At 32.1% G+C, this 25,066-nt stretch overlaps 1 protein-coding gene across 1 annotated transcript in view; it reads right to left on the bottom strand.

Moving 5' to 3' along the window:
- Positions 1 to 25,066, bottom strand: part of LOC142332939 (uncharacterized) — an 87,844-nt gene that overhangs the window by 56,270 nt on the left and 6,508 nt on the right. Inside the window, exons 4-7 of the mRNA XM_075379651.1 lie at positions 20,754 to 20,801; positions 10,789 to 10,827; positions 5,255 to 5,275; positions 1,696 to 1,794 (exon numbers count right to left, since the gene is read on the bottom strand). Coding sequence (XP_075235766.1) covers positions 1,696 to 1,794; positions 5,255 to 5,275; positions 10,789 to 10,827; positions 20,754 to 20,801 — 207 coding nt within the window. The remainder of the gene's footprint in view (positions 1 to 1,695; positions 1,795 to 5,254; positions 5,276 to 10,788; positions 10,828 to 20,753; positions 20,802 to 25,066) is intronic.

The raw sequence follows: 25,066 nt of genomic DNA on the forward strand, positions 1-25,066 counted from the left end.
ATCATTCGTTACTTTAATATAAAATAAGCCGAATTTAATATTGAAATCCCCCGAACTAAGACTTATATTTTGCAATCAGGGGACGATAACTTCTTGTTGAGTCTTCGACCTATTATTGACTGTATGTGGTATCACAGACGAAAAAATACAATGATGAGTGAGACATCTCATTTACGTAAAAGTAGACAGGACTCGACACACAAATTATGTTATTTTTCTTAATTCTTTTGTTCGTTACGTCTTGTAGATTTAAACAGTGTACTGTATACAATTCAATGAAATATCGTAGTATTCCAAAGACAAAACACGAGTGATGTATTTACTTTTAGCCGTAGGTTTACTAATCTTTTGATACCGATAAATTATTATGTAAAAGATATTTATTAACTCTAATTCTAATTCTGTTTTTTAAGCTGTTATGTCCAAGGCAATTGGTAAGGATTTTTCTCTTCTGTATCCATTGCATCCATAACCTTTTCTATAAACAATATTAATAAAATAATTATTGTTACTTTTCCTTTACCGAAGCAATATTGTTCTGCTATCCATATATTTCCATATAGATGAGAGATTCTAACCGATTACAAACTATATTTTTAAATAATTTCATGTTTAAATAATACGTAAATAATATTACTGTAAGCACAAACTTTAATCACCTACTATCGACCCGTTACCATCTACAAAGGCTGAAATAAAATTTGAAAATATTGGCATAAAACTAGCTACAAGATTATTTATCTTGTTTGCAGCAAGATGGGGATCCTCCTTATTATGTTCTTAGTAAAATTTTATCTCGATAAAACATTTCCTGAACGGACAGGGCGCTAAGGAACAACGTGTTGATGTTATTTAACATCAACCTTGCAAATATTCAACCTGCGAAATTGTTAACCACATGGTTTCTTCAAATGTAATTGACCGGAACAACCTCAAACAGTCGATTTTATAAAACTGGACAAAACTTTATATTAGAAAATGTATAACTCAGCAATTAAATGTTGCCACGAATTAATAAAAGCAGAATTACAACAGAATGAATAAAACACTATTATTAATTATCACGGAGTTCGTTAGAACTTCGTCGGTCGGAGGCAAAACTGCAACGAACTACGTTTACAGTTCTAAACATGACCTAACCTAGTAGTGAAATGAAAACGGGGGAAAAAATAAGCGGGAAAACATTGTATTTCAGTTCAATTAAATTACTAATAAAAAATACTCTCAAAAAATACCTCCAATTTTTTAGACAAATTATTTAGTCATTTTATTCATATTTCTAATCTACCTTTACGAATCGCGCTGTAGATAGCAGTACTTTATAGTACAAAGAAGCGTACAATAACTTGTTAATGTACAAAGAAAATATACTACATCTATTTTTTTTAAATTCTAAATTAATAACAGATATGGTAATAAAATGTAGTATTTTACATTTTGATATCAGTATCGTTTTGTGAAAAACAGTTTTATTTGTATTACAGAAATTTTTGTTTTTTGAGCCAAAGAAATGATATTTGCGGGACTCTTACCGTACGGTTTACAATTTCATTGTAATTATTTTGGATATAAGGTATCGGTATTTGTTTTGTTTAAATTTTATATATTAATTTTTTTCTTACTTGTGGTGGGGAGTCTAACTTTTATCCCACCCGTATATTTATGATATTTGTTGCAAAAATAATTTTTTCTTACATAATTTTATCCGGAATTGCGTCAAGAAGGGGAAGAAGAGTCGGTAATATTACATTTTCTTTTTCACCGCTATACTTCTCATAAACCTTTAACTGAATTCTAAAATAAAAATGAAAACAAAGAAAATTATTAAAAAAAAAAATGTTTATGTTCAATTTGTTTTTCATTAGATAGTAAAATTATAAAAAAAGTTGTGTTATTAACACTGCTTTTTAATCTATACAAATAATGCAATACGCAAATTTGCTGATATTTTATAAAATTCAAGCGATATTTTTACTTAGATTTCGTAATATAATAAATCAAAATCATAAGAAATATTTTTTAAAAAAAATGTTAATAAGACAAATTAAATATTCGATTATTCATTTGTACTCTTATTATTATTAATGATTAAAATTTTATGAAAGATTTAATAAAAATTGAAAGAATGATTTTTAACTGACGATAGAAATTTTGAGATTTTCCCAAAGTTTGGGTCATCACTGGTTGCAAATAGATCGTCCAATTGTAGCAGTTTTAGAAAAGTTAAGTTTTATAATACATTTCTATTCTATTTTTTTTTTTTATATGCACTTCCTGTTTCATTTTCTTTCCAGCAACCAAGCAGTTCAATTTTCTACTTCCAGAATTTAAGGCAAAATAAGTGTTACATATTTCTTTTAATTTATATTTTCTATTGTTTTTTTTTTTTTTTATATTATAAATTTATAACAAGTAATTGTGTAAACTCAAAAGAAATTAAAACGTAATTAATGAAATTATAAAAACAAAAGCAATTAACTCATTTATAGCAGGGTGTTCATAACGTCCTTCCATGATTAGAAAAATTTATTTTAAAAACGAAAAAAACTATTAGATTTACAGCTGTGCGGTTTGCGGGGAAAAAAGAAAAATTTATCAAATTTTTTTATCATGTCAATAATTAAAGTACAACATATGCGCCTTTTGTCGCTCGTAGAATGCCCAACCGATAAACAATTTCACGCTATGTCTTGGTCAATATTTCTTCTGTAACCCTAGCAACAGCTTCAGTTACTCTCCGTCTTAATGTGTCCAGATCAGGTGTAAGTATTGCATAGACTCTGTACTTAACATAACCCCAGAGGGGTTATATGTTGCGGCTATCCAGGAAAATGTTATTTGTTATTGATTGCTCGATGAAAAAGAAGGGACTAATGATTCTGTTGTGCACCAAACCGCACCACACATTCACTGTAGGAGAATCTCTAATTTTTCCCGTGGTAAAGTATGGAATTTTCTGAACCCTTATTCTTACATTATGCCTGGTTACTTTTCCTGAGGTGCGGAAAGTAGCCTCGTCTGAAAAACATAACAGATAGCCGCCCTGTACGGGAAGATCAACTACAGTTCCATTTTCCTTAAACTTTGCATACCACGCAACGATACTCTTACTATCACGTGATAGTCGTCCCTATTCCCTTCTAAAATTTTGCTGCACAGTTATCAGTGATTTCGACTCGTGATATACATTGTGTAACACATTTTTGTGATCATGGAAAAACTTTAAGGACATTATATATATAAATATATATACATATGGAGTTAGATTAAATATTTACTAGATATAAGCGTTAATAAATGTAATGTGTTCCTAGTAATCATTTGTTCTAAGAATTATTATTGTACTAGAACCTTGATCTTTATGTAATATTTCTTGTTAGACTCTTTGTAGAACTCACCAAGATAACATTTAAGTTTAATTAATATGCAGTATCAGGTTACGCTAAATGTTTAAACTAAAGGAATATTAAATAGTAATAATTAATAATTATAATTAAAGCATATTAAATGTAAAAAAAATAAAATCATAATTCGTTAAGAAAATCATATATATATACGTATATAATTATTAACAACTAATTTTTTTTAATAATTTACCTTCATGCTAAAAGGGCTTTTACCACCACATTTTTTTTTGTTTTACTGTCGTATTGAGTTTGATTTTAGCTACATTTTTAAGGGGGTAACAAGTTCTAATCTCCGAGACAAATATTTATAGAGATATATGCCCTTTTATAAGTTATGCATGTTTTTTTTATTTTTGTGAAAAAATAAGCCAATCTGGATATTAGTCGTTATTTTGTACCGATATTATTTTTTTGTCGATATTTGTCGAAATTTTGCTCATTTGTTAGTTTTGGCCCAGGGACTGATGGATCTTGGGCCTGTCAAGGAATTTTCCAGTCAAATAAACATCTAATGTGACTGCACTTCTCTTGGGAGGAGTAATGACGATATCAATCTATCACCGATAATTGTGTTAAAATAGCACGATGGTGCCAATTGGTCAAATATTTCATTCTGTCTTACCAGACTATCCACCCTCCAGCATATTTTATATTTTAACATATAGAGATTTTAAGTTTACCAAAATAAAATTAAAAATAATATTCTAATGAGTTAAGTCTCCAGAAACTGAATCCAGGTTGTCAATAGGGACTCAGAGAATATTTTTTTTTAATTTTTAGAGAAGAATATGTAGCGAGAGAAATGCAAGTTAACTGATAATCCATAACCACGGATCCAGGTATCTGAACATCAGTAGACAGTGAGTAGTTTTGGTGAAACTGGACTAAAACAAGAACTGTAGTCTCATTACATAATATCGATAGCTTTGCTGAATAATGAAATGTTAATAGGTACACTAAAAACGTATAAAACTGCTCTATATTTTGATTTGGCTTGTATTCCCTTGCAAATATTGTTTTGTTGTCCTGTATCACACAATGTCTGATTGACTTATGCCTGTTTCTGTATAAATTACTGAGGTTACAGCTTTAAACCTGTTTTGTTTCTTTTTCATGAAATCAATGAGATGAGTAAAATAAATAAAAAAATCTTTTCGGCACACCGAAAGGCGGAGGTAGATTTCACCGGCGCTAAGTAAGGAATAAAAAAAATGTCCAGCTTTAAACTTTAAAGTTACTCAATACTACAATGGTTGTAAGTGAAAAAGTTTCACACGTTTAGCATACGACAAGCCCCACCTTCTTATAATTCCAGTAATATTTTGGTCATCCCTTGTCTTAAGGGTTGGTCATATCAAACATTGTTTCACACTAAAGTTTTAGGTAATGTTTAGAGGACTAACAACCACTTTAAATCGATTCCATACTGTACTTATTAAGGGAGGTATGATTTATTTTGTCTTTGAGACCCCATTTTTTCTACCTCCTGGGCCAGTGGTTGGTAATATCAAAAAACTTTACTTATGTAAGTTTTAGGCCTTTATCCAAAAAATAGGAATCCGTATAGTAGAATAGAATCCTTATATCCGAAGAGGATCCTTATATCCTTATACAAGGTACTTAAAACGAATCCATATTTTACATAATAAGAAAGTTATGGCGATATTTTGCTTTTTCGAAAAAGCTCCCCCATTTCCATGGTCCGATCTTACCCATTAACGAACTTCGTTAATGGACAAAATGAACAAAATGGACAAATTTAATAAATAACAAATGGTAAAATATTTGTAAACCTAAGGAGTTCTTAAGGTCTATATTTTAGAAAAATAAATGGTGTCGGTACTTACAAATCATTCTCATAATATTTACTGCAAAACAAATAAAATATATAAAAACAAATACCTGACAAAAATAAATACGTAAAATAATTTGATCCAAGCCTCAATAATAATGAATAACATAAAAAATCTTACCTTCCTAAAGACTTTGGAATAAAAAAAAATTCTTATTGTAGTTGATAAGTAATCTCCACACAGAGTTATAACAAGAAAATTATTTTTTTTATGTGTACAAGTATTAACCAACGGAATGTTTCCGATCTCCTACTTGGCGTGAGGATATAGAAATTCTTCTAAAGGAAGAAAATCCTTTAATGCTGTGTATGTAAGGAATTCGTTTCCGTCCCCAGGATGAAGTGTCTTTTCGCTGATACGACTTTGAGAAATGTGATCATCCAGCTAAAGGTTAACACGAGGTGTGGCTGTTTTTATGAAGTAGTATTGGCCATACGGATTCCGTTGGATACACACATCTCCGTAGTGTCAATAAAAATATTGGTGCCATTTAAAATAAATATTTTCAAAAAGAATCTTCCCCAAATTACGATGTCAGTGAGGACGATCTGACCTATCTGCTTTCACAGATTAATTTGCCTTGCCTAATAATTGGTGATTTCAACGCACATCACTACTTATGGGGCCGATCATCATGTTCTTCGTGAGGCACTGTCGTTGATCGACTGAGGCAGAACTAAGATCTCTGCTTATTGAACGGTGGGTCGTACACGTTGTCATCTTCATCAGGTACATTTTCGTTCATCGATCTCTAGTGTTGAGGATCCCTACTTCCATGATTTACCTGTCTCGATCACAGACCGATTGTTATCTCGGTAGGTAATAGTAATTTGCCTCAGTCAGCCAAGCAGATGGGGGTTTGGAAAAGCAGACGGGATCGACTACAATGATTATTTAGTTAATACAAGAGTGGTAGCGCGATCTACCAACTTGCCAAGTTTACACATCTGACACTTGATAGTACAAGTAAATATATTCATCTAACATCTGGCAAGCTACAGGTGCGTTTCGTTCAAGTCGTGTGGTAAGTCTACTAGTGAACAACGATTAGCCATATCTTTGGTAAAGGTGAAACCAAACGATCTGTTGCTGTTTCCCGCATTAAACCACAACCAAGTCATACGAATGTTGGCATGGTGTTATCCAAACAACACAATTATGATATCATAATTCATATCACGAATGGCCAAAATCTAGTGCCCCACTAGGCATTAAAGCTAATCGTCTTTTCTTATCTCTAATTCTACAATTGCCTCCAGTTCCACAACATAATTACCCTTATTTACTGACTTTTTTCGAGAATTATTGGTTTAATTTTTGTCGATATTATAAAAAATACATAAATCCTGTTATATTACAAGAAAAGATCTACATAATGTACATAGGTTGAATACAGATGCTATTGTGTTTATACCGATGGCTCTAAACACGGTAACTCTGTTGGTGGTGCTTTTGTGTTTTGGAATAGTATATATGTTCGGCCTTTCTATTACCTCCAATGTTTTCGTTGCAGAGTTGTTGGCTATTAATAAAGCCTTAAATGTACTTGGCCCGACATTCCCACACATACTTTTCTGCTCAGATTCCACGAGTACCTTGCAGGTGATTAGTGACGTGTACTCCTGTTTCCTAGCTTCTGTTGGATACCCAGTAAAATTGGAATTACAGGCAATGAGCACGCTGATCGTGCGCCAAAACAGGTTTGTTTCATTGGTCGTGTTATTTCTGAAGATATTTTCGGTTTCCTGAAGTTGGTGGCTCGTGATGAGTGGCAAAGTGAATGGCATGGTTTTATTTTGATTTTTGCATATCCAATAGACGTTTTAAATCAGTTAAATATGTAACTTAATTTTTACATGCTTACGATAGTAATATTATGAACATGCGATGAGAACGAAGCTTTATTTTGCGCTTAAAAGAAATAAATAATCGTGCTTCTTGTGAAGTTATATTAAACGACTTTTATGGCGATAATCTTATAACAGGACCTGGTACCTTAGTTGTATTAAAGAAGTACAAGGCAGATATAAGATATTTTGTGAATCAATATGGGTCTCAAATACGTAAAATTTTAACTAATAATTCAAGCATAATTCAATTAAACGATGATTAGGTACTTTATGGAATAGCGATTCAGACAAATGAATGTTTTTAATTTACTAAACGGAAAAATAACGTACCTACTAAAAAAATGATCTATGATTGCTGGAATTTACAACCCATTGGGCTTGATTGGGCCGATATTATTCTTGTGCAAACATTCTACTCAACAACTGCGGAAAATTATGTGTCATTGCGATTGAGAGCTTAAGTGATAATTTATTGTCCTAGTAGAAAGATCTATACAATAAGTTTAGGTTAGTTGTGAATGTTATCATTAAGAGATTAATTAATAATAATTCTATTAAATCATTTTAAATTATTGGATTTACCAACGCATAAAGTAACGTATAAGGTAATGCGAGATTTGTACTCGTATATGTCAAAACCATTTATTCTAATTGAAATATTTCATCCAATCTGTTCAAGGGTTGTCTGGGGTTGCACCACTCGCAGATCTCTTACCATATTTAAGTTATTTGCTTTTATACTACTAACTCGTTTGACTGATCAATTGGTTACATCTTTAAATAATCACATTGATGAAATTCACTTGTGTACTGACTTCATGATTGCACTTTACTGAATTCACAGTGAATCATTAAGTTTGAATATATTCGTTGCTAACAGAATTTTAAAAATCAACTCAACTCTTAATCCCAAATGGCATCGCATCATTTCACCTGATAATCTTGCTGATATCGTATCTCGAGGTCGTTTTCTGAAAAGCTTCAAAAATATAATTTATGGTGGCACGGTCCTATTTGGTTTTTACAAGAGTTAATACACTGGACCAATAATAACTTTTTCTGTAATAATTTTACTCTTTCACCTGAGTGACTAGATGAGGAACGTAAAGGGACTCAATTCTCGTTTGCTTCTACTTTACTCAGAAATATTACTGAAGATTTTTCATCGTTATTTAGATTAATTCGTATCTGTGTACGAATATCACAGTTAAAATATTCTCCTTCAGAACTCAATGACATTCAATATGGAGACAGATTTTAAAACAAAGTAGATTATTCTCCCTCGATCCATTCGTAGTTTTATCAGGCATGTTTCGTGTAGGGGGTCGCCTTCAAAATTCAAGCTATCTTCAAATAATAAACATAAATTTATCTTGCCTCCTAATGCACATTTAAAAAATATAAGAATCTAAAGTGGATATTTGTGACTTTTGCATAGCGTCATTCAATTACATTAAAATTCTTAACGTAAAACTTCTGGATTGTCAATGGTAAGATCGTTGCACGATCTATTATTCAAAAATGTATAAAATTCTTTCGTTCCAGTGCTAAAAAATTAGATCAGCAACTTGGTCAATTCCCAATTATCGAATTAATTTATCTAAACCGTTCTTTTTTGCGCTGTCGATTATAGTGGTGAATTAATGATTCGGTGGACAGAGATCAACAGCCGTACCAAAAACGTATTCATGGCTGTTCATATGTCTTTCAACTAAGGCTGTACGTTTAGAATAAATATCAAATTTAATATCGGAAGCATTCATTGCCGAATTAAATCGCTTTATTTCACGTAGAGTATACCAAATCAAATATTTTCCGATAACGAACAAACTTTCAAGGCTGCAAACAACATTTTCCATGGATATTGTTTACAATATTTAAAATAAAGGACATCCAATCAAACCAGTACAATATTCATTCCTTTCCCAAATCAGAAGGTATAAATTGGGCGTCCATCCCTTCTTCATCTCCGCATTTTGATGGGTGTGAGAATTCGGCATAAAACGGTTTAACTTTCATCTTAACACTTAGATTATCACAGGACATCCTATTATTAATTTTCATAAGTTATACACCGTACCTTACCAGATTTAAAATTCTTTAACTTCAACCCTATTATATGCCGTATCTTCAGATTCGAGGAATCCACAACCATTACCATTTGGACACGTTCTTATTGAATCACCTCTCACCTCGATTCCTATCCCCGATTTCACTGAGATTTCTATTAATCGTTTAGACCGTTGGCAACTAACACAAAAATTTACGCAGTCCATTTGGAATTAATGGTCTAAAGATTATTTAAATCAATCGCAACAACGTAACAAATTGAAAACTCCTAAGAGGAACATCTGTAAAAGATATAATAATATCAAATGAAAATACTTCTCTTTACCGTGGAAACATGGCTTAATAGCAAAAATATTTAGAGGAACAGACAATTTAGTACGTGTTGTGATCGTCATAAAGTCTTTTGGAATACTTCGTAGACCAATACACAAACTAAATTTGCTACCATTCTTAAAGAATTGAACAAGTGCTTATATCCAAGGTGTATTTTCAAACACAGAAATTATTTATTTAATCAGTTATTCGATGAATCTACTTGTTTAAGTGATTTGCTTCTTCAAGGTTTCAGCTTATTCTACGCACTTTATTAATTCAAAGATCTTATTCAACACAAGTTTCTATTTGCTTAATAATTTACGTTTTTAAAGAGCTTATTCTATTCAAGATTGTCTATATGAGAGTTATTATTTCTTATTTCATTATACAAGTACCGATAAACATTCATTAGAAAATTCCGATTTTTAGGCGGGCACTCCGTTCAGATATGAAATAAAGTTATGATTTCTTTTTTATTATGTAAAGAGTGCTGTGTTCATATAATTTGTTATTATTCTTTATCGTGCTGTTCTTTGTTTCTTCAGTCTAGAACGGTTTATCTAACGATTCACATGTCTCGTCTTTTTAGGATCTTGAAAGACATATCTAAAGTTTTCAACGATGTATCAAATCTTTACTAGTATGAATTTATATTGTGCACAGACTCTAAATGATTAAAATTAAACTAAAAAAAATTATAAAACATTAAAAAACTAATTTAAATAAGTCTAAACTATAAATATATTGTTCTCTTCATTATTTACCCAACCGACAACTCTGCATAATTCATTGGTTAAGCCCTTAATATGCACGGAAATAATTGTAGAATTACATTAAGTAGAATTATAAAATTGCGCTATAATTTTAGCAATATTATGAAGGTATATTTATGGTTTTCCTTTTTTTTTTTAATAATACAACGAAAATAAGTTGCAGTATGTAACATAAAAATTCATTTATAAATGAATATATATAAAAATACAACTAAAATACAAAAAACATATACCATGAATAAGCCATAAAACATGATGAAAATTATGTATTGACTGTTCGTTGGATGTACCTGTATTCAAGTAGGAATTTTTTAAAAGAAAAATATAAAAGGAAACAGAAAAGTAATGACAGCTTGAATTGGAATTCAACTGTATTTATGAGATGAAAGAGAAAGGAGAGAGGAGAAATGCAACGAACCAGTTTTTTTCCTATTAAAAGATAATTCTGCTAAAGGAGAAATAAACATCATGTTATAAACTAGCCAATTTTAAATAAAATTGTTTTATAAAGACTACTTACTGATTTTTCAGTTTTACAAGCTTACTTATTCCAAGCATTCTGTAAATTAGAAACAAATGGCCATTTTAATAAGTTAATAAAAGAAATTTAAAAAAAAATGCCGAAATTTCATTAAAATTAAGTTAATATTTAGGCTCTGTTTTCATTGTTATTATTCATCTTCTTTCCTCATAATAATAATAATTTATAAAACCTATTTTTAAGAATTTTTAATTCAACGTTCCTTCTTTATTTTTTAAACTTTCCATAATCTTTTTCTGTTACCTGTTCAAATTATTTTAATTGCATAAAAATTTTGAACTATTTTCATTAAAACTAAAATTGATCTTAGAAAACGTTGCAAAATCTATATCACTGAATACTATAAAGATATTTTTGTATCCACTCAATTTTTATTTTATTACCAGAAGACACAAATATGTACCTGCATTTAAAATTTAAGCAGTTTTGTTTAATATATTTAAAACGTGTGAATCATGCGATTGCATAATATCAATAGCATTCAAAAGAAAACACAAAAATATCAGCAATATGTCATCCAAAAAATTTGATTGCATCTGGTAACAGCACAAAACCCAACTCAGGGCTGACATGCTCATGAGGAAAATATAGTAGTTCATATCGACATTAATAATAGGGTGAGATTGTAATTTAAACGATTAATTACATGGCTAAAATTTGAGTAAAATGAGATGAACTACTATATTATCAGTGTTTCGTTCCATATCGAGCCGTCCTGTGGTGCAATCTAGTGGATGCTAGCGTTAGCCGGAAAGTTAAACGGTACTAGCATTCTACGTTAGAATCCCGCGCTGTGCGGTCCCATTTTTCATTTTGTTTGGATGGACAATCAGTTTTACTCATAGTTACTAGTATTCGGCGCTCGAATCAGATCCAAGGCGGTCACGTCATACTCAGCCCGAATAGACTCTATTCCTTGTTCGGATAAAAGTTTTTTATCTTTAATGTTTTATTTAATTTTATATTTTTTATTTTTATATGTGAAGTTATACATTATGTTACAATTCATCATTAACTGTCAAGACGACAATTCATTAAACCATTATTGAACAAGAAACAAGGCGTTTTCTTCATTCAGCACCTACGAATATACAGTCCAACCTCGCTCTAAAATCTACCATACATTTCATGGTCCTCCGGGCCGGATCGTTAATTGGCCGGATTGAGGGACAGTATCGTAAAATCGCTGTATTTTACGGACCTAGACACGGACTAAGCTGCTCTACATCATTCATCCAGGGTCTTCGATAAGGTTAAACCAACTCAACAACACGGTATTTATAAAAAAGCGTTTCAGAAATTAAGGGTTTTTGTTAAAAGTGCAATTTTAGAGAAATTAACATTAGTGAAACATTCAAATGTTCGTGAATATTTCTACAATTATATTTTTCAATGGTTTATACCACAGTTAAGTTTTTGACTATAACCATAATCTTACATCCGCAGGTGTAAAGATCAACCCTCGATTCCAGTTTGGACAAGTTTTCATTTTGTTGCGCTGTTCAAAACACGCGCGCACATATATCAGGAAATCTTTCTATTGTTCGCTGACCTGCAAGCAGCAGATGTTAGCAATATCATATCATATTTACAACCAAGCCAGTTCATTCGCTTTATGCATAGGCTATATTTTAACAATATTATTGTATATGATATTTATCTTTTAACCTTTTTTTATAATAACTTCATTTCATTCTAATTAGATATTATTTTTTGTATGATTCCAATATAACTGGAATTCATAGATTTAATAAAAAAAAGAAGACACGAAGAATAGAATAGCCAATTTAAAAACATTCATTGAAAACTTTGATCTTAATTCAGGCGATTACGATCTATTTATCAAGTTTGAAAAACTGTTAGTATACGAAAAACTATTTTTCGATGTTCAATTTGAAATCGAATGGCAGCAAGATGCAACAGATAAAGACGTACAGGTTAGGCACACATAAGTTAATATTTTCGACAAACTTAGGTTAAAACAAAAAAAATTAGAAAATCGTTTCAAAATTTCAGAGGAAACTGATGCAACTAAAGTGATTAAAAAACCTAATCAAATTTCTTTAAAACCTATACAAATTGAGTCCTTTCACAGTGAAGGCTTGGCATAAATCTTGGATCTTTTTATTAATTTAGATCACAACCGAGAAGAATTTTCTAATGTTGAAAAATCTTATTACCTAACAAATTTTTTAAGAGGCAATGCTCTTAAGGTAATAAAAAAATTTATCAGTAACTTCTGAAAATTAGGTAACTGCAGTATAACTTCTTAATGATCGTTATGATAACAAAAGGCTAATAGCTGCAAAACATACTTTAGAAATTATTAATTTAAAACCATTAAAAAAGGAAATTTCTGAAAATTTTACTAAGTTCATTGACCAAGTTAATTTAAATATTAATGCATTGAAGAATCTAAATATTAACTATTTAGAATTTATTATAATACAGTTAATTACTTAAAACTTAAATTTAAATACTTTAAGAGGCTGGGAAAAACATTAGAAAATATGAATTTCCAAAGTTAGAACAATTCGTTTCGTTCTTAGAATGTAAGGATAAATTAGTTGAATCCACAGACACGATTCAAAGTAATCAAAAAACATAGCCGCCTAATGTAGGATTTTGCGGCAAAAAATATGATTATTCAATACATGGTTCTAGTAAAAATGCGTTTCATGTAAATAATTCTAATAATTTTACATATGCATTATGTAAAACTAACAACCATCCATTGTATCGATGTAATAAGTTTTTAAGTTATAATGTTACCGAAAGAAAAAACTTTGAAACAACATATTGTATATTGTCAAAGATTGCCTAAGCAATCATAAATGTAAAAAATGCTCAGGACGCAACATACACTAATTCATTTAGATAAACGCAGCAAGACACAGCAAAATGTACAGAATCAAGCTCCTTCAGCTAATAGTTCATATTTTATTTTAAAATCAGAACCGAACTAGTCTGTTTTACTTGCAGCAACTGTAGTTAATGTAAAAGATAAAAAAGGTAATTTCATCCAAGCCAGAGTCTTACTTGATTCCGCTTTGATGATTTCATTTTGTACTGAAAGGTTTGCCGCCAAACTTGGGATTCAAATCAAACTTGTTCTCATTCTGATCACAGGTATTAGCAATGTGGTTACCAAATCTAAGCTTAGTATTGATTTGAACATTAATTCTAGATATGAAGATTTTAATTTTAACTTGAAATATCATGTAATGCCATCCATTACATATTTGTTACCTAATGATTTTGTAAACGTAACTGACTGGGAAATTCTTTCTCAACTTTTTCTAGCTGATCCTAATTTTAATATTTCTGGGCAAATCTACGTTCTCCTAGGAGCTCAATATTATTTTTCTCTACTTAAGCCTGTTGAATTAACTCATAATTCCAATCATACCATACTTCAACAAACTCGTCTTTGTTTCATAGTTTCTGGACAAATCCCTACTACACCTATTAAGCGGTAAAACAATTCAAATTCAACATCATTTTTGTTGGCAATGAACAGCTTTCTTAACAATCAGAATCATTTTGGAGATCCGAAGAAACAGAAGATCGTTTACTGAGCAAGGATGATTCTTTATGCGAAAAACATTTCGTTGAAAATACCTTTCATTATGACAAGGGCAGATTTGCTGTATCTCTTCATCGTAAGGAAAATTGTACTTTAGGAGATTCGTTTGCAAAAGCCAAACATCGTTTCAATTCTTAGATTTAAGTAAATTGTAAACTTAAGGAAGACTACTTCCATTTCATGAAACAATTTCAAGAATTAGATCACCCTGTAGCAACCTGTAGATTCATCTCAGTCTAAGGTTCCATGTGAAAAATTTTATTTGCCTCATCACGCAGTATTTTGTGAATCTTACATCACTGCGAAAACACAGTAATATTTGTTGGTAGTTCAAAAACTTCAAATGGCCAATCACTTAATTCAATTCTTGCTACATGTCTAGTAGTACACCAAGATGTATTTTCAATTATAATTCGTTTTCGAACTCATAGCTGCCTGCTACCAGGAGACATTCCTAAAATGTACAGACAAATTTGCATTAATCCTTGAGATTTTTCATTACAAAGATTTCTCTGGTATGATGATACCAACTGATCAGTCACTCCATGTAACTTACAGAGAGTTACTTATGGTTTAGCGCCTTCAAGTTTTCTAGCCACAAGATGTTTGATTGAAATTTCCAATCAAAATGAAGTTTTTTCCTCAAGCTTGCCAAGTAATTAAGCCAAATTTTTATGTCGATGATCTGCTCACTGGTTATGACAACATCGATCAGTTGAAACAATTATACAATGATTTTTCTTTATTGCTTTTCAAATATGGACTTTTACAACATAAATGCCATTCCAGCGATCCAGATATGTTCGACAATTCTGTTTCTTTCACCAAATTAGATAAGGATGAAAATATCAAGAGACTTGGATTATTTTGGAATCTTCAAGACGATGATTTCATTTATCAATTCCATCCAATAGATAATAATACTTTTTATTGCAAGCGTTCTGTTTTGTCAATCAGTTCTTAATTGTTCGATCCTTTAGGACTACTTGCTCCTATAAGCGTTCCTTTTAAAGTGCTCATACAAGAGTTATAGTGCGCTAACCTTCAATGGGAAGAAGTTCTTCCCACTCCAATAGCTGAAAAATGGAATTCTCTGTATTCTCAGCTCAAATCGTCGTTATTTTAAGATTCCTAGATTAGTTAAAATTACTTTAAGTAAGAGTTACCAATTACATTGTTTTGTGATGCAAGTAGTAGCGCATATGGTGCATGTCTTTTCATCAGATCTGTTTATACCAATGAACACATTGAAAACCACTTATTTTGTTCAAAATCTAGAGTTGCTCCAGGCAAGCAAATCTCTATTCCTAGGTTAGAGCTGAATGCGGCTCTTCTATTATCTTGTCTATTCAATAAGGTTTAGTGTATCTTAGGTATAAGATATGTTTCAGTCCATTTTTGGTCGGATTCTAAAGTAGTACTTTATTGGTTGTCTTTGCTTGCTAATAGATGAAGATATTCGTCGCAAATAGAGTTTGCGAAATTCAAGAGCTAACCAAGCAATGCTTGTGGAAGTGCATTCCTTCAAGGGATAACCCCGCATACATCCTGTTACGTGTTTGCATGCCGGATGCATTAACTTCGTCACAACTCTGGTGGAATGATCCGTCTTTTCCGATGGAAGAGGAGAACGCCTGGCCATCCAATTCACCTATCATTTCTGTGATTCCGCCATATTTGCTGAAGGTTGAGAAGAAGTCTAGCAAAAATAATGTTTACAGCTGCTCTTCAAACAACGGAAACTTTAGAACTTTCAAAACCATTTTCTTCGTACGTACGAACATTAAACATATTTTTTATATTTTTGTCGCTTCATTTATAATGTAAGGAATAAAAGTAATCTTACACTGTCAGTTCATTCATGAGAAGAAATAAATTCTACGTTTGAAATACTTATGCGTCATGGTGGGTGGCGTACTACATCTTTTAATCCTGGACAATTTTTAACCTTCGCTCCATTAACTTCCTTACCTGATCCTAATTTCTCAGGCATTAACGTAAATAAGCTAGCTAGGTGGCAGCTTACACAAAAATTACTAAGAGATTTTTGGAAGGCATGGTCTAACGACTACTTACATTGTACGTCTACTGACGTGGAAATTAGGAATAATTGTTGAAGTGTGTCAAGGTAACGATAGACTAGTTAGATTAGATGATGTGAAAACTAATGGCACGATAGTAAAAAGAACTAATAAGAAAATGATTGTTCTTCCAAACTTAAATGCTTGCTATGACTTAAGTCATTACGAATGTAATCAATAAGATTTATTTAACGTCTTCCTAATGTATTTGTTTATTTTAATCTGTTTAGGTTGTAAGCTTTACCTGTATCAATATTAGATTTGTTGAGTTGACTTTAATTTTTGTACTTCGAATCTTACATAATTATTTTATGTAATACTTTTTGTTTGCATATTAAGTTTCATTTCATGTAATGTATCACGAAATTATAATTAAGGTAATTATAATTCTTGGGCAGTGTGTTCCGATCCACGTCGAGCCGTCCGATGCTGCGATCTAGTGGTGCTAGCGCTTGTCGGAAAGATAAGCCGTACTAGCATTCTACGTTAGAATCCCGCGCTGTGCGGTTGCATTTTTCATTTCATCCGAATGGACAACCAGTGTTACTCATAGTTACTAGTATTCGGCGCTCGAATCAGATCCAAGGCGATCACGTCATACTCTTAGTCCGTATGAACTCCATTCATTGTTCGGATGAATATTAGCTTTACTGTTTTATTAAATTTTTTACTTTTATATGGGATGTTATAAGTTATGTTACAATTAATTTCATTATCTGTCAAGATGACAATTCATTAAACCATTATTCAACATGCAACAAGGCGTTTTCTTCATTCATCACCAATGAAAATGAAGTCCAACCTCGCTCTAAAATCTACCAATCAGTGAAAACTTCTGAGACTACAATGCACATCATTCAGTACTTAGGAAGCTTATTGATTCCAGAAGTGCAGGTCTGTAAGGTGAATGATGACTTGCCCTCATATAGCATCAATGAGTTGCTTGTTCAACAGTTTATTAATTTGGCCAAAAATTATAAATATATGGTAATAAAACTTGATATTATGGAGTGCAGGTAGTATAGCTTCTCGAAGTTTTGTGCTGTTTTCATATAGGTTCAGTATGAATTGGGTGATTCTGTTCTTGGAAAAATTTAGTGTACCTTTTAAAATTATGACATGCTATTGAGGAGTGACAGTTTTTAGTTGAAAGGCAAGGTATCATTTTTTTTTTGTCTTCAGTCATTTGACTGGTTTGATGCAGCTTTGCAAGATTCCGTATCTAGTGCTAGTCGTTTCATTTCAGTATACCCTCTACATCCTACATCCCTAACAATTGTTTTACATATTCCAAACGTGGCCTGCTTACACAATTTTTTCCTTCTACCTGTCCTTCCAATATTAAAGCGACTATTCCAGGATGCCTTAGTATGTGGCCTATAAGTCTGTCTCTTCTTTTAACTATATTTTTCCAAATGGTTCTTTCTTCATCTATTTGCCGGAACACCTCTTCATTTGTCACTTTATCTACCCATTTGATTTTTAACATTATCCTATAGCACCACATTTCAAAAGCTGCTAATCTTTTCTTCTCAGGTACTCCGATTGTCCAAGTTTCACTTCCATATAAAGCGACAGTCCAAACATATACTTTCAAAAATCTTTTCCTGACATTTAGATTAATTTTTGATGTAAACAAATTATATTTCTTACTGAAGGCTCGTTTCGCTTGTGCTATTCGGCATTTTATATCGTTCCTGCATAGTCCATCTTCAGTAATTCTACTTCCCTAATAACAAAATTCTTCTACCTCCATAATCTTTGTTCCTCCTATTTTCACATTCAGTGGTCCATCTTTGTTATTTCTACTACATTTCATTACTTTTGTTTTGTTCTTGTTTATTTTCTTGCGATAGTTCTTGCGTAGGACTTCATCTATGCCGTTCATTGTTTCTTCTAAATCCTTTTTACTCTCGGCTAGAATTACTACATCATCAGCAAATCGTAGCATCTTTATGTTTTCACCTTGTTCTGTTACTCCGAATCTAAATTGTTCTTTAACATCATTACTGCTAGTTCCATGTAAAGATTAAAAAGTAACGGAAATAGGGTACATCCTTGTCAGACTCCCTTTCTTATTACGGCTTCTTTCTTATGTTCTTCAATTGTTACTGTTGCTGTTTGGTTCCTGTACATATTAGCAATTGATCTTCTATCTATGTATTTGAACCCTAAGTTTTTTAAAATGCTGAACATTTTATTCCAGTCTACGTTATCGAATGCCTTTTCTAGGTCTATAAACGCCAAGTATGTTGGTTTGTTTTTCTTTAATCTTCCTTCTACTATTAATCTGAGGCCTAAAATTGCTTCCCTTATCCCTATACTTTTCCTGAAACCAAATTGGTCTTCTCCTAACACTTCTTCCACTCTCCTCTCAATTCTTCTGTATAGAATTCTAGTTAAGATTTTTCATGCATGACTAGTTAAACTAATTGTTCTGTATTCTTCACATTTATCTGCCCCTGCTTTCTTTGGTATCATGACTATAACACTTTTTTTGAAGTCTGACGGAAATTCTCCTTTTTCATAAATATTACACACCAGTGTGTATAATCTATCAATCGCTTCCTCACCTGCTATGCGCAGTAATTCTACAGGTATTCCGTCTATTTCAGGAGCCTTTCTGCCATTTAAATCTTTTAATGCTCTATTAAATTCAAATCTCAGTATTGTTTCTCCGATTTCATCCTCATCAACTTCCTCTTCTTCATCTATAACACCATTTTCTAATTCATTTCCTCCGTATAACTCTTCAATATATTCCACCCATCTATCGACTTTACCTTTCGTATTATATATTGGTGTACCATCTTTGTTTAACACATTATTAGATTTTAATTTATGTACCCCAAAATTTTCCTTAACTTTCCTGTATGCTCCGTCTATTTTGCCAATATTCATTTCTCTTTCCACTTCTGAACACTTTTCTTTAATCCACTCTTCTTTCGCCAGTTTGCACTTCCTGTTTATCGCATTTCTTAATTGCCGATAATTCCTTTTACTTTCTTCATCACTAGCATTCTTATATTTTCTACGTTCATCCATCAGCTGCAATATATCGTCTGAACCCAAGGTTTTCTACCAGTTCTCTTTATTCCGCCTAAGTTTGCTTCTGCTGATTTAAGAATTTCCTTTTTAACATTCTCCCATTCTACTTCTACATTTTCTACCTTATATTTTTTCTCAGACCTCTTGCGATGTCCTCTTCAAAAATCTTCTTTATCTCCTCTTCCTCAAGCTTCTCTAAATTCCACCGATTCATCTGACACCTTTTCTTCAGGTTTTTAAACCCCAATCTACATTTCACTATCACCAAATTATGGTCGCTATCAATGTCTGTTCCAGGGGAAGTTTTGCAGTCAACGAGTTGATTTCTAAATCTTTGCTTAACCATGATATAATCTACTACAAGATACCTTGTAGTATCGTCTGGCTTTTTCCAAATGTAAGTTCTTGTATTATGATTTTTAAATCATGGGTGTTGGCAATTACTAAATCATACTTCGTGCAAAACTCTATAAGTCGGTCCCCTCTCATTCATTTTGCCCAGCCTTTATTCATCCTCTATATTTCCTTCCTTGCCTTTTCCAATGCTTGCATTCCAAACTCCAACTATTATTAAATTTTTATCTCCTTTTACGTGTTTAATTACTTCATCAATCTCTTCGTATACACACTCTACCTCATCATCATCATGGGCGCTTGTAGGCATATAGACGTTAACAATCGTTGTCGGTTTAGGTTTTGATTTTATCCTTATTACAATGATTTTATCGCTATGCGTTTTGAAATACTCTACTCTCTTCCCTATCTTCTTGTTCATTATGAAACCTACTCCTGCCTGCCCATTATAAGAGCATCATATAATCCATAAATTCAGAATGATTACCATTATTTGTCAAAATAACGGATATACATGATTGATCATCTTCGATTTGATTTTCTAGTCTTGTATAAATATCAAATAGGACTATTTTTATGCAAACTAATATATTATTCCTATTTGTACTGTTGATTCAAGTGATATAGTCATATACATTAATACAATAAGACATATATATCTTAAAGTTATTTTAGTATCAGAGCATGAAAGTTCTTATTGGTATTGATTCAAATACTTGGTTAAAAATGAGTACCTTGGTCATTTAACATTCTAAGAAAAAACAAATCAATAAAATTCCTAATTAACTATTTTCTAGGATAACAATTAAATAATAAAAGATGAACAATAAATACTTTAAAACAGTGTAAATAGTAGTTTAAGTATATATACTCACTGTGATATCCAAGATACATTAATCTTTAAATAGATCTCCCGTATATATCTGTAATTAATTGACAATCATTATTAATAAAATTTTAATCCAATAACATAATTATCAATAATTTAAATTTAATGGTTTTGAGTACACTTTGACCTTCATTAAGGAAGTAATAGAGCATGCAGTAGACATCATTCAAGCATAGAGAGCTTTATTACTGTGCTCACATACCTTGTAGGACAACTGCTGGGTAGATTTAAATTTATTAAAATGTTAATGAAAATAAAGCCTTCAATCATCAATTAGACTAATAACAAAGTAGACTAAAGAGGTATATTTGAAAAAAAACATTTTGATACCATAAAAATAAACTTAAGCTACATAATTGGATTCATAGCAAACACGATGCGGGAAAAAGAGAGGAAAACGAGGGGGTGACGGACAGACTCGTCGAGTTTTGCTGTTCGCTAGTACTTGCAGGGGTGGGCAGTGGCTATTAGACACGGGTACTCCAGAGAGCCGCCGAGCTAAAAGCTAAAAGACCGCACTCCCGGCGGGGACACCCCATCCTGGGGTTTCTCCACTAGAGGCGAGGGCAGAAAGACTGAGTCGCGGCTTCCGGAGTGAGGAAACATCCCAACCACATAGGGGAAGACACCCGTCTTATGATGCTTCCGATCGCCACCCACCCTCCTTTGTAGCTCTGATGGGCTTTAACTGGAGTCGTCCTTTGCCCTCTAACTTTTTACATCTTATAGTAATAAGCCAGGCCTTGTTGGGATGCCACCGATTTAAATGCTTCGGTATATATTTACATCAGCGTTTTATAAACTCAGGTTTTGCCTTCGCTGCAGGTTTTATCCGGATATCTTTAATGTCAGACATCGTTGCCCTGTGACGTAGCTAATCGAGTTCGCAGAAGCACGAACCCCGCACCTAGATCTACATTTTATAGAGTCAATTCATTTGTAAATGTCTCATTAATATCGAGGTAAATGAATAATAACATACCACTAAATATGTTGTTCGCAACAACGAAATTTATTCCTATTTCCCTTAGTGAATTCAACTTAGTTCATTCACCTTGACTTTGTTTCATTATGGACTCTGGTCTTGTCTACCAGGCCGAAGCGGACAGACCTCCTACTCATACTCAGCTCCAGGAGTGGGGGAACATACCAACACTATAGGGGTAGACATCCGGCTTGTGACGCTTCCAGTCACCACCCCACCACCCCCCTAAGCATCAACGAACGGGTTTCAAATCCTGATGGGTTTTAACTTTTGATAAGGGGGGAACAGGGTCGACATAGTTCGGCCTACTAGCTCCGCTCAGATGTTAGAGATAGAGCTAAAAAGGTAAAAGACAAGATCCTACCGGCTAGACGACCTGTCCAGCCGGACGTAAAGCCGGTAGACGGGGAGGCTCGTTTGAGTATGGGACACTTCCTCGGGTTGTGTTATACTTAACTGTGGGTCTGGCCGGGTGGTAAAGCGAAATAAGGAAAAAGTAAACTTGCTGATTTAAATTAATTAACAAATATTTTTTGTTTTTGACAAGTGAACTTTTTTTCAAGAGGTTACGTCAATCTCTCTAATTTTGTAGTCTAATAAAATTTGTTTCGTGATCTCCTTAGGAATAAGCAAAAACTTAACATTAAATGATTTGAATAAGTGTGAAACACTTGATCATTAATCCCCAACGTAGAAAGTAATAAAGAATTTCTTTTTAGGCACCATTAAGTCTCTTGCTTACTCCTGAAAACAGCTGTGTTTCGAAAAATAGCAGTCCAACATTCCAGTATTTAAATATTTAATTCTCCTGAGGGAAATAGAGAGTACGGGTATAAGAAGAACTAAAATTATTTAACATTACATTCCTAAATAAAATAAATAAATCTTTTATTCTGACAGTTTCATAATATAACCTATTATGTACATATATGTAGGTCAGAAACAGATTCTTGTGTTACTCAATAAATACGAAATGAAATGAATCAGCATTTGTCTGGGTCGCTCAAAGGATAACGTGATAAAATCTTGATCAGAACCGCATCATAAAATGCAAATTAATTTTTTTTTTAAATGTATGTACTTACAGCGAACATTAATTTTGTTAAATATAAACTAATGAAATAATTTTAAATTAAATAGGTGGGTTACTAAATATATAAAATATTAATAAAATTATTTGAACACATATTTATGTACATGTTATACTCAGATGAGAAAATTTCGGGAGTTTATAAATTGTTAAATTAACCGTACTTGTTAATTAATTGAAAGAGCAATATTGTTCCTGTAAAAAAATCTTTTAATTATGTTTTAGGTAAATCGGTGGGAAGATGTTTAAACGGTTGGGTAATGTTTTTTACAAATTGCAATAGAAGGATATTGAGGAATTTTATCGTAATCTTATGTATAGTGTTGGGTTTAATAGAAGTGGCTGAATAAAAGACTTATTTAGACTTATTTATATACATGTGAACATACAAATAAGTTAACATTTTTAACATACTGCAGATAGTTCGCCCTTGATCAGGATACTGAGAGATTGACAGTTGAAAATATTTTTTTAATTACAATTTATTGGTTTAAATACATAATGAAAACAAGACAAATCAATAATAGTAATAATAATGACAATAATTGCAACAGTAAACAATAATTATAATAAATATCAATAACTAAGAAATGATAATCGTAGTTATCACAATAAAAATAATAATAGTAATATAATATCTATTATGAAATAATACAATATATATAATAATAATAATTATTATTATTTTTATCAAATATAAGTTTTATCAAATTTAATATTATTATATTATAGACAGTGATTACATGCAAAACAAAATTTAAAGTAATCGTCAGGATTTATTTACAGGTACATAAATAATTAAAAGCAGAATTTATTTCTATTGATAAATAAACATTAGCATGACCGCTAGTCTTAACTTTTTTAACCATTAGTTTTGTATTAACAACAATAGAACAATAGATAAGACAAGTATAAAGTTTTTTTCACTGCAAATACCTTTGCTGCTCACCAATAAAACTACCCTAACAATTTCTGAATGAAATTTAATACATTACCTCGTCCACTTACAGTCTTTCAGTATCTGATCGAACCATCTCTAGTTTTCGTGTACTGGAATTACTTGTAACGTCACCTTAATCGCGTCGTACTCGGATAACTCCTTTATCGTAGCACTCTCTCGCAGACTCCCCTCGCGACTCACATCTCGCAGAACTTCATCTCGCAGACTGACATCATAGTATCTCGCTTAGACTGACTTCACCGTCTTTCCCGGAGTATTTTATACTCCTACCCTCTTTACCTACCGGACCGGACCCACATCGTAACGTGAGAATGATCCCCCGAGCCCTTTCGTTCCCATGAATTCATAACCTGAGTCCGGCAACTCTTCTAATGGAACATCTATTTAGGTGTATCGATGGGCAGTATTACAAAAGACGGTTGTTAAACCATAAATTGAGGGTAGTGAAATCGAAACAGTAAAAATAATCTGGGGTGATTTCGAACGAAACTGTTTAAAATCAAGCTAACCCTATATATATCAGATGTTGAGATTTTTTGGACCACCATTGTTTGCGTGACTTTGAATCAATGGTAGTTCAAAAACTAGTGAAAGTTAAATAATCAACCAACTACATTCACGAGCACAGCGATTGGTGACAAAGTTTTCTGTGGAATAAATAAGAAAAAACTTATGAAAAAGATTGAAAAAAATACGAAATGAATACGAAAAAAAGATTGTTCCATAAGAACCGATCCAAACGTTTAAAATCATTTTATAATAACATAAAAATATTGTTTATTGCAAGAATTATCCATATCTGCGTTTACAGTTTAATATACCAAATCTCCGGGCGATAATAACGCCCTAGCGATTTTCGCCCACAAAAAAAAAAAAAAAAATGCCAAACCGCATTATAAAATATGTTTTACTATCGGTAAAACGAAACTAGTAACTGGTGAAATATTACGTGTAACGGAAAATGATTAACGCTACTCTGGGTTTGTAGGAATCTCCTTCTTGGGGCTATTGCCATACCTACTATAATTTTTTCTTGTCAGGTATATATTTTTAATTACGCAGAGCGTTGGACCAACTAAATTCGATATTTTCAAACGGGTGTTATTTCTGGATCGTTTCTCTAAATCGAATTATAGGTTGGAGAATCAATCAGCATACATTAACCTATTCAGCGGTAAGGTAAATCGATTAAAGATCCTTGAGACAGCTAATAACCGTTATCTATACTCACGATTTAAAATATTCGTCCGGAAGATATAAATA

Source organism: Lycorma delicatula, chromosome 12 (assembly GCF_047948215.1).
Source record: "Lycorma delicatula isolate Av1 chromosome 12, ASM4794821v1, whole genome shotgun sequence".
Classification (NCBI taxonomy): Eukaryota; Metazoa; Arthropoda; class Insecta; order Hemiptera; family Fulgoridae; genus Lycorma; species Lycorma delicatula.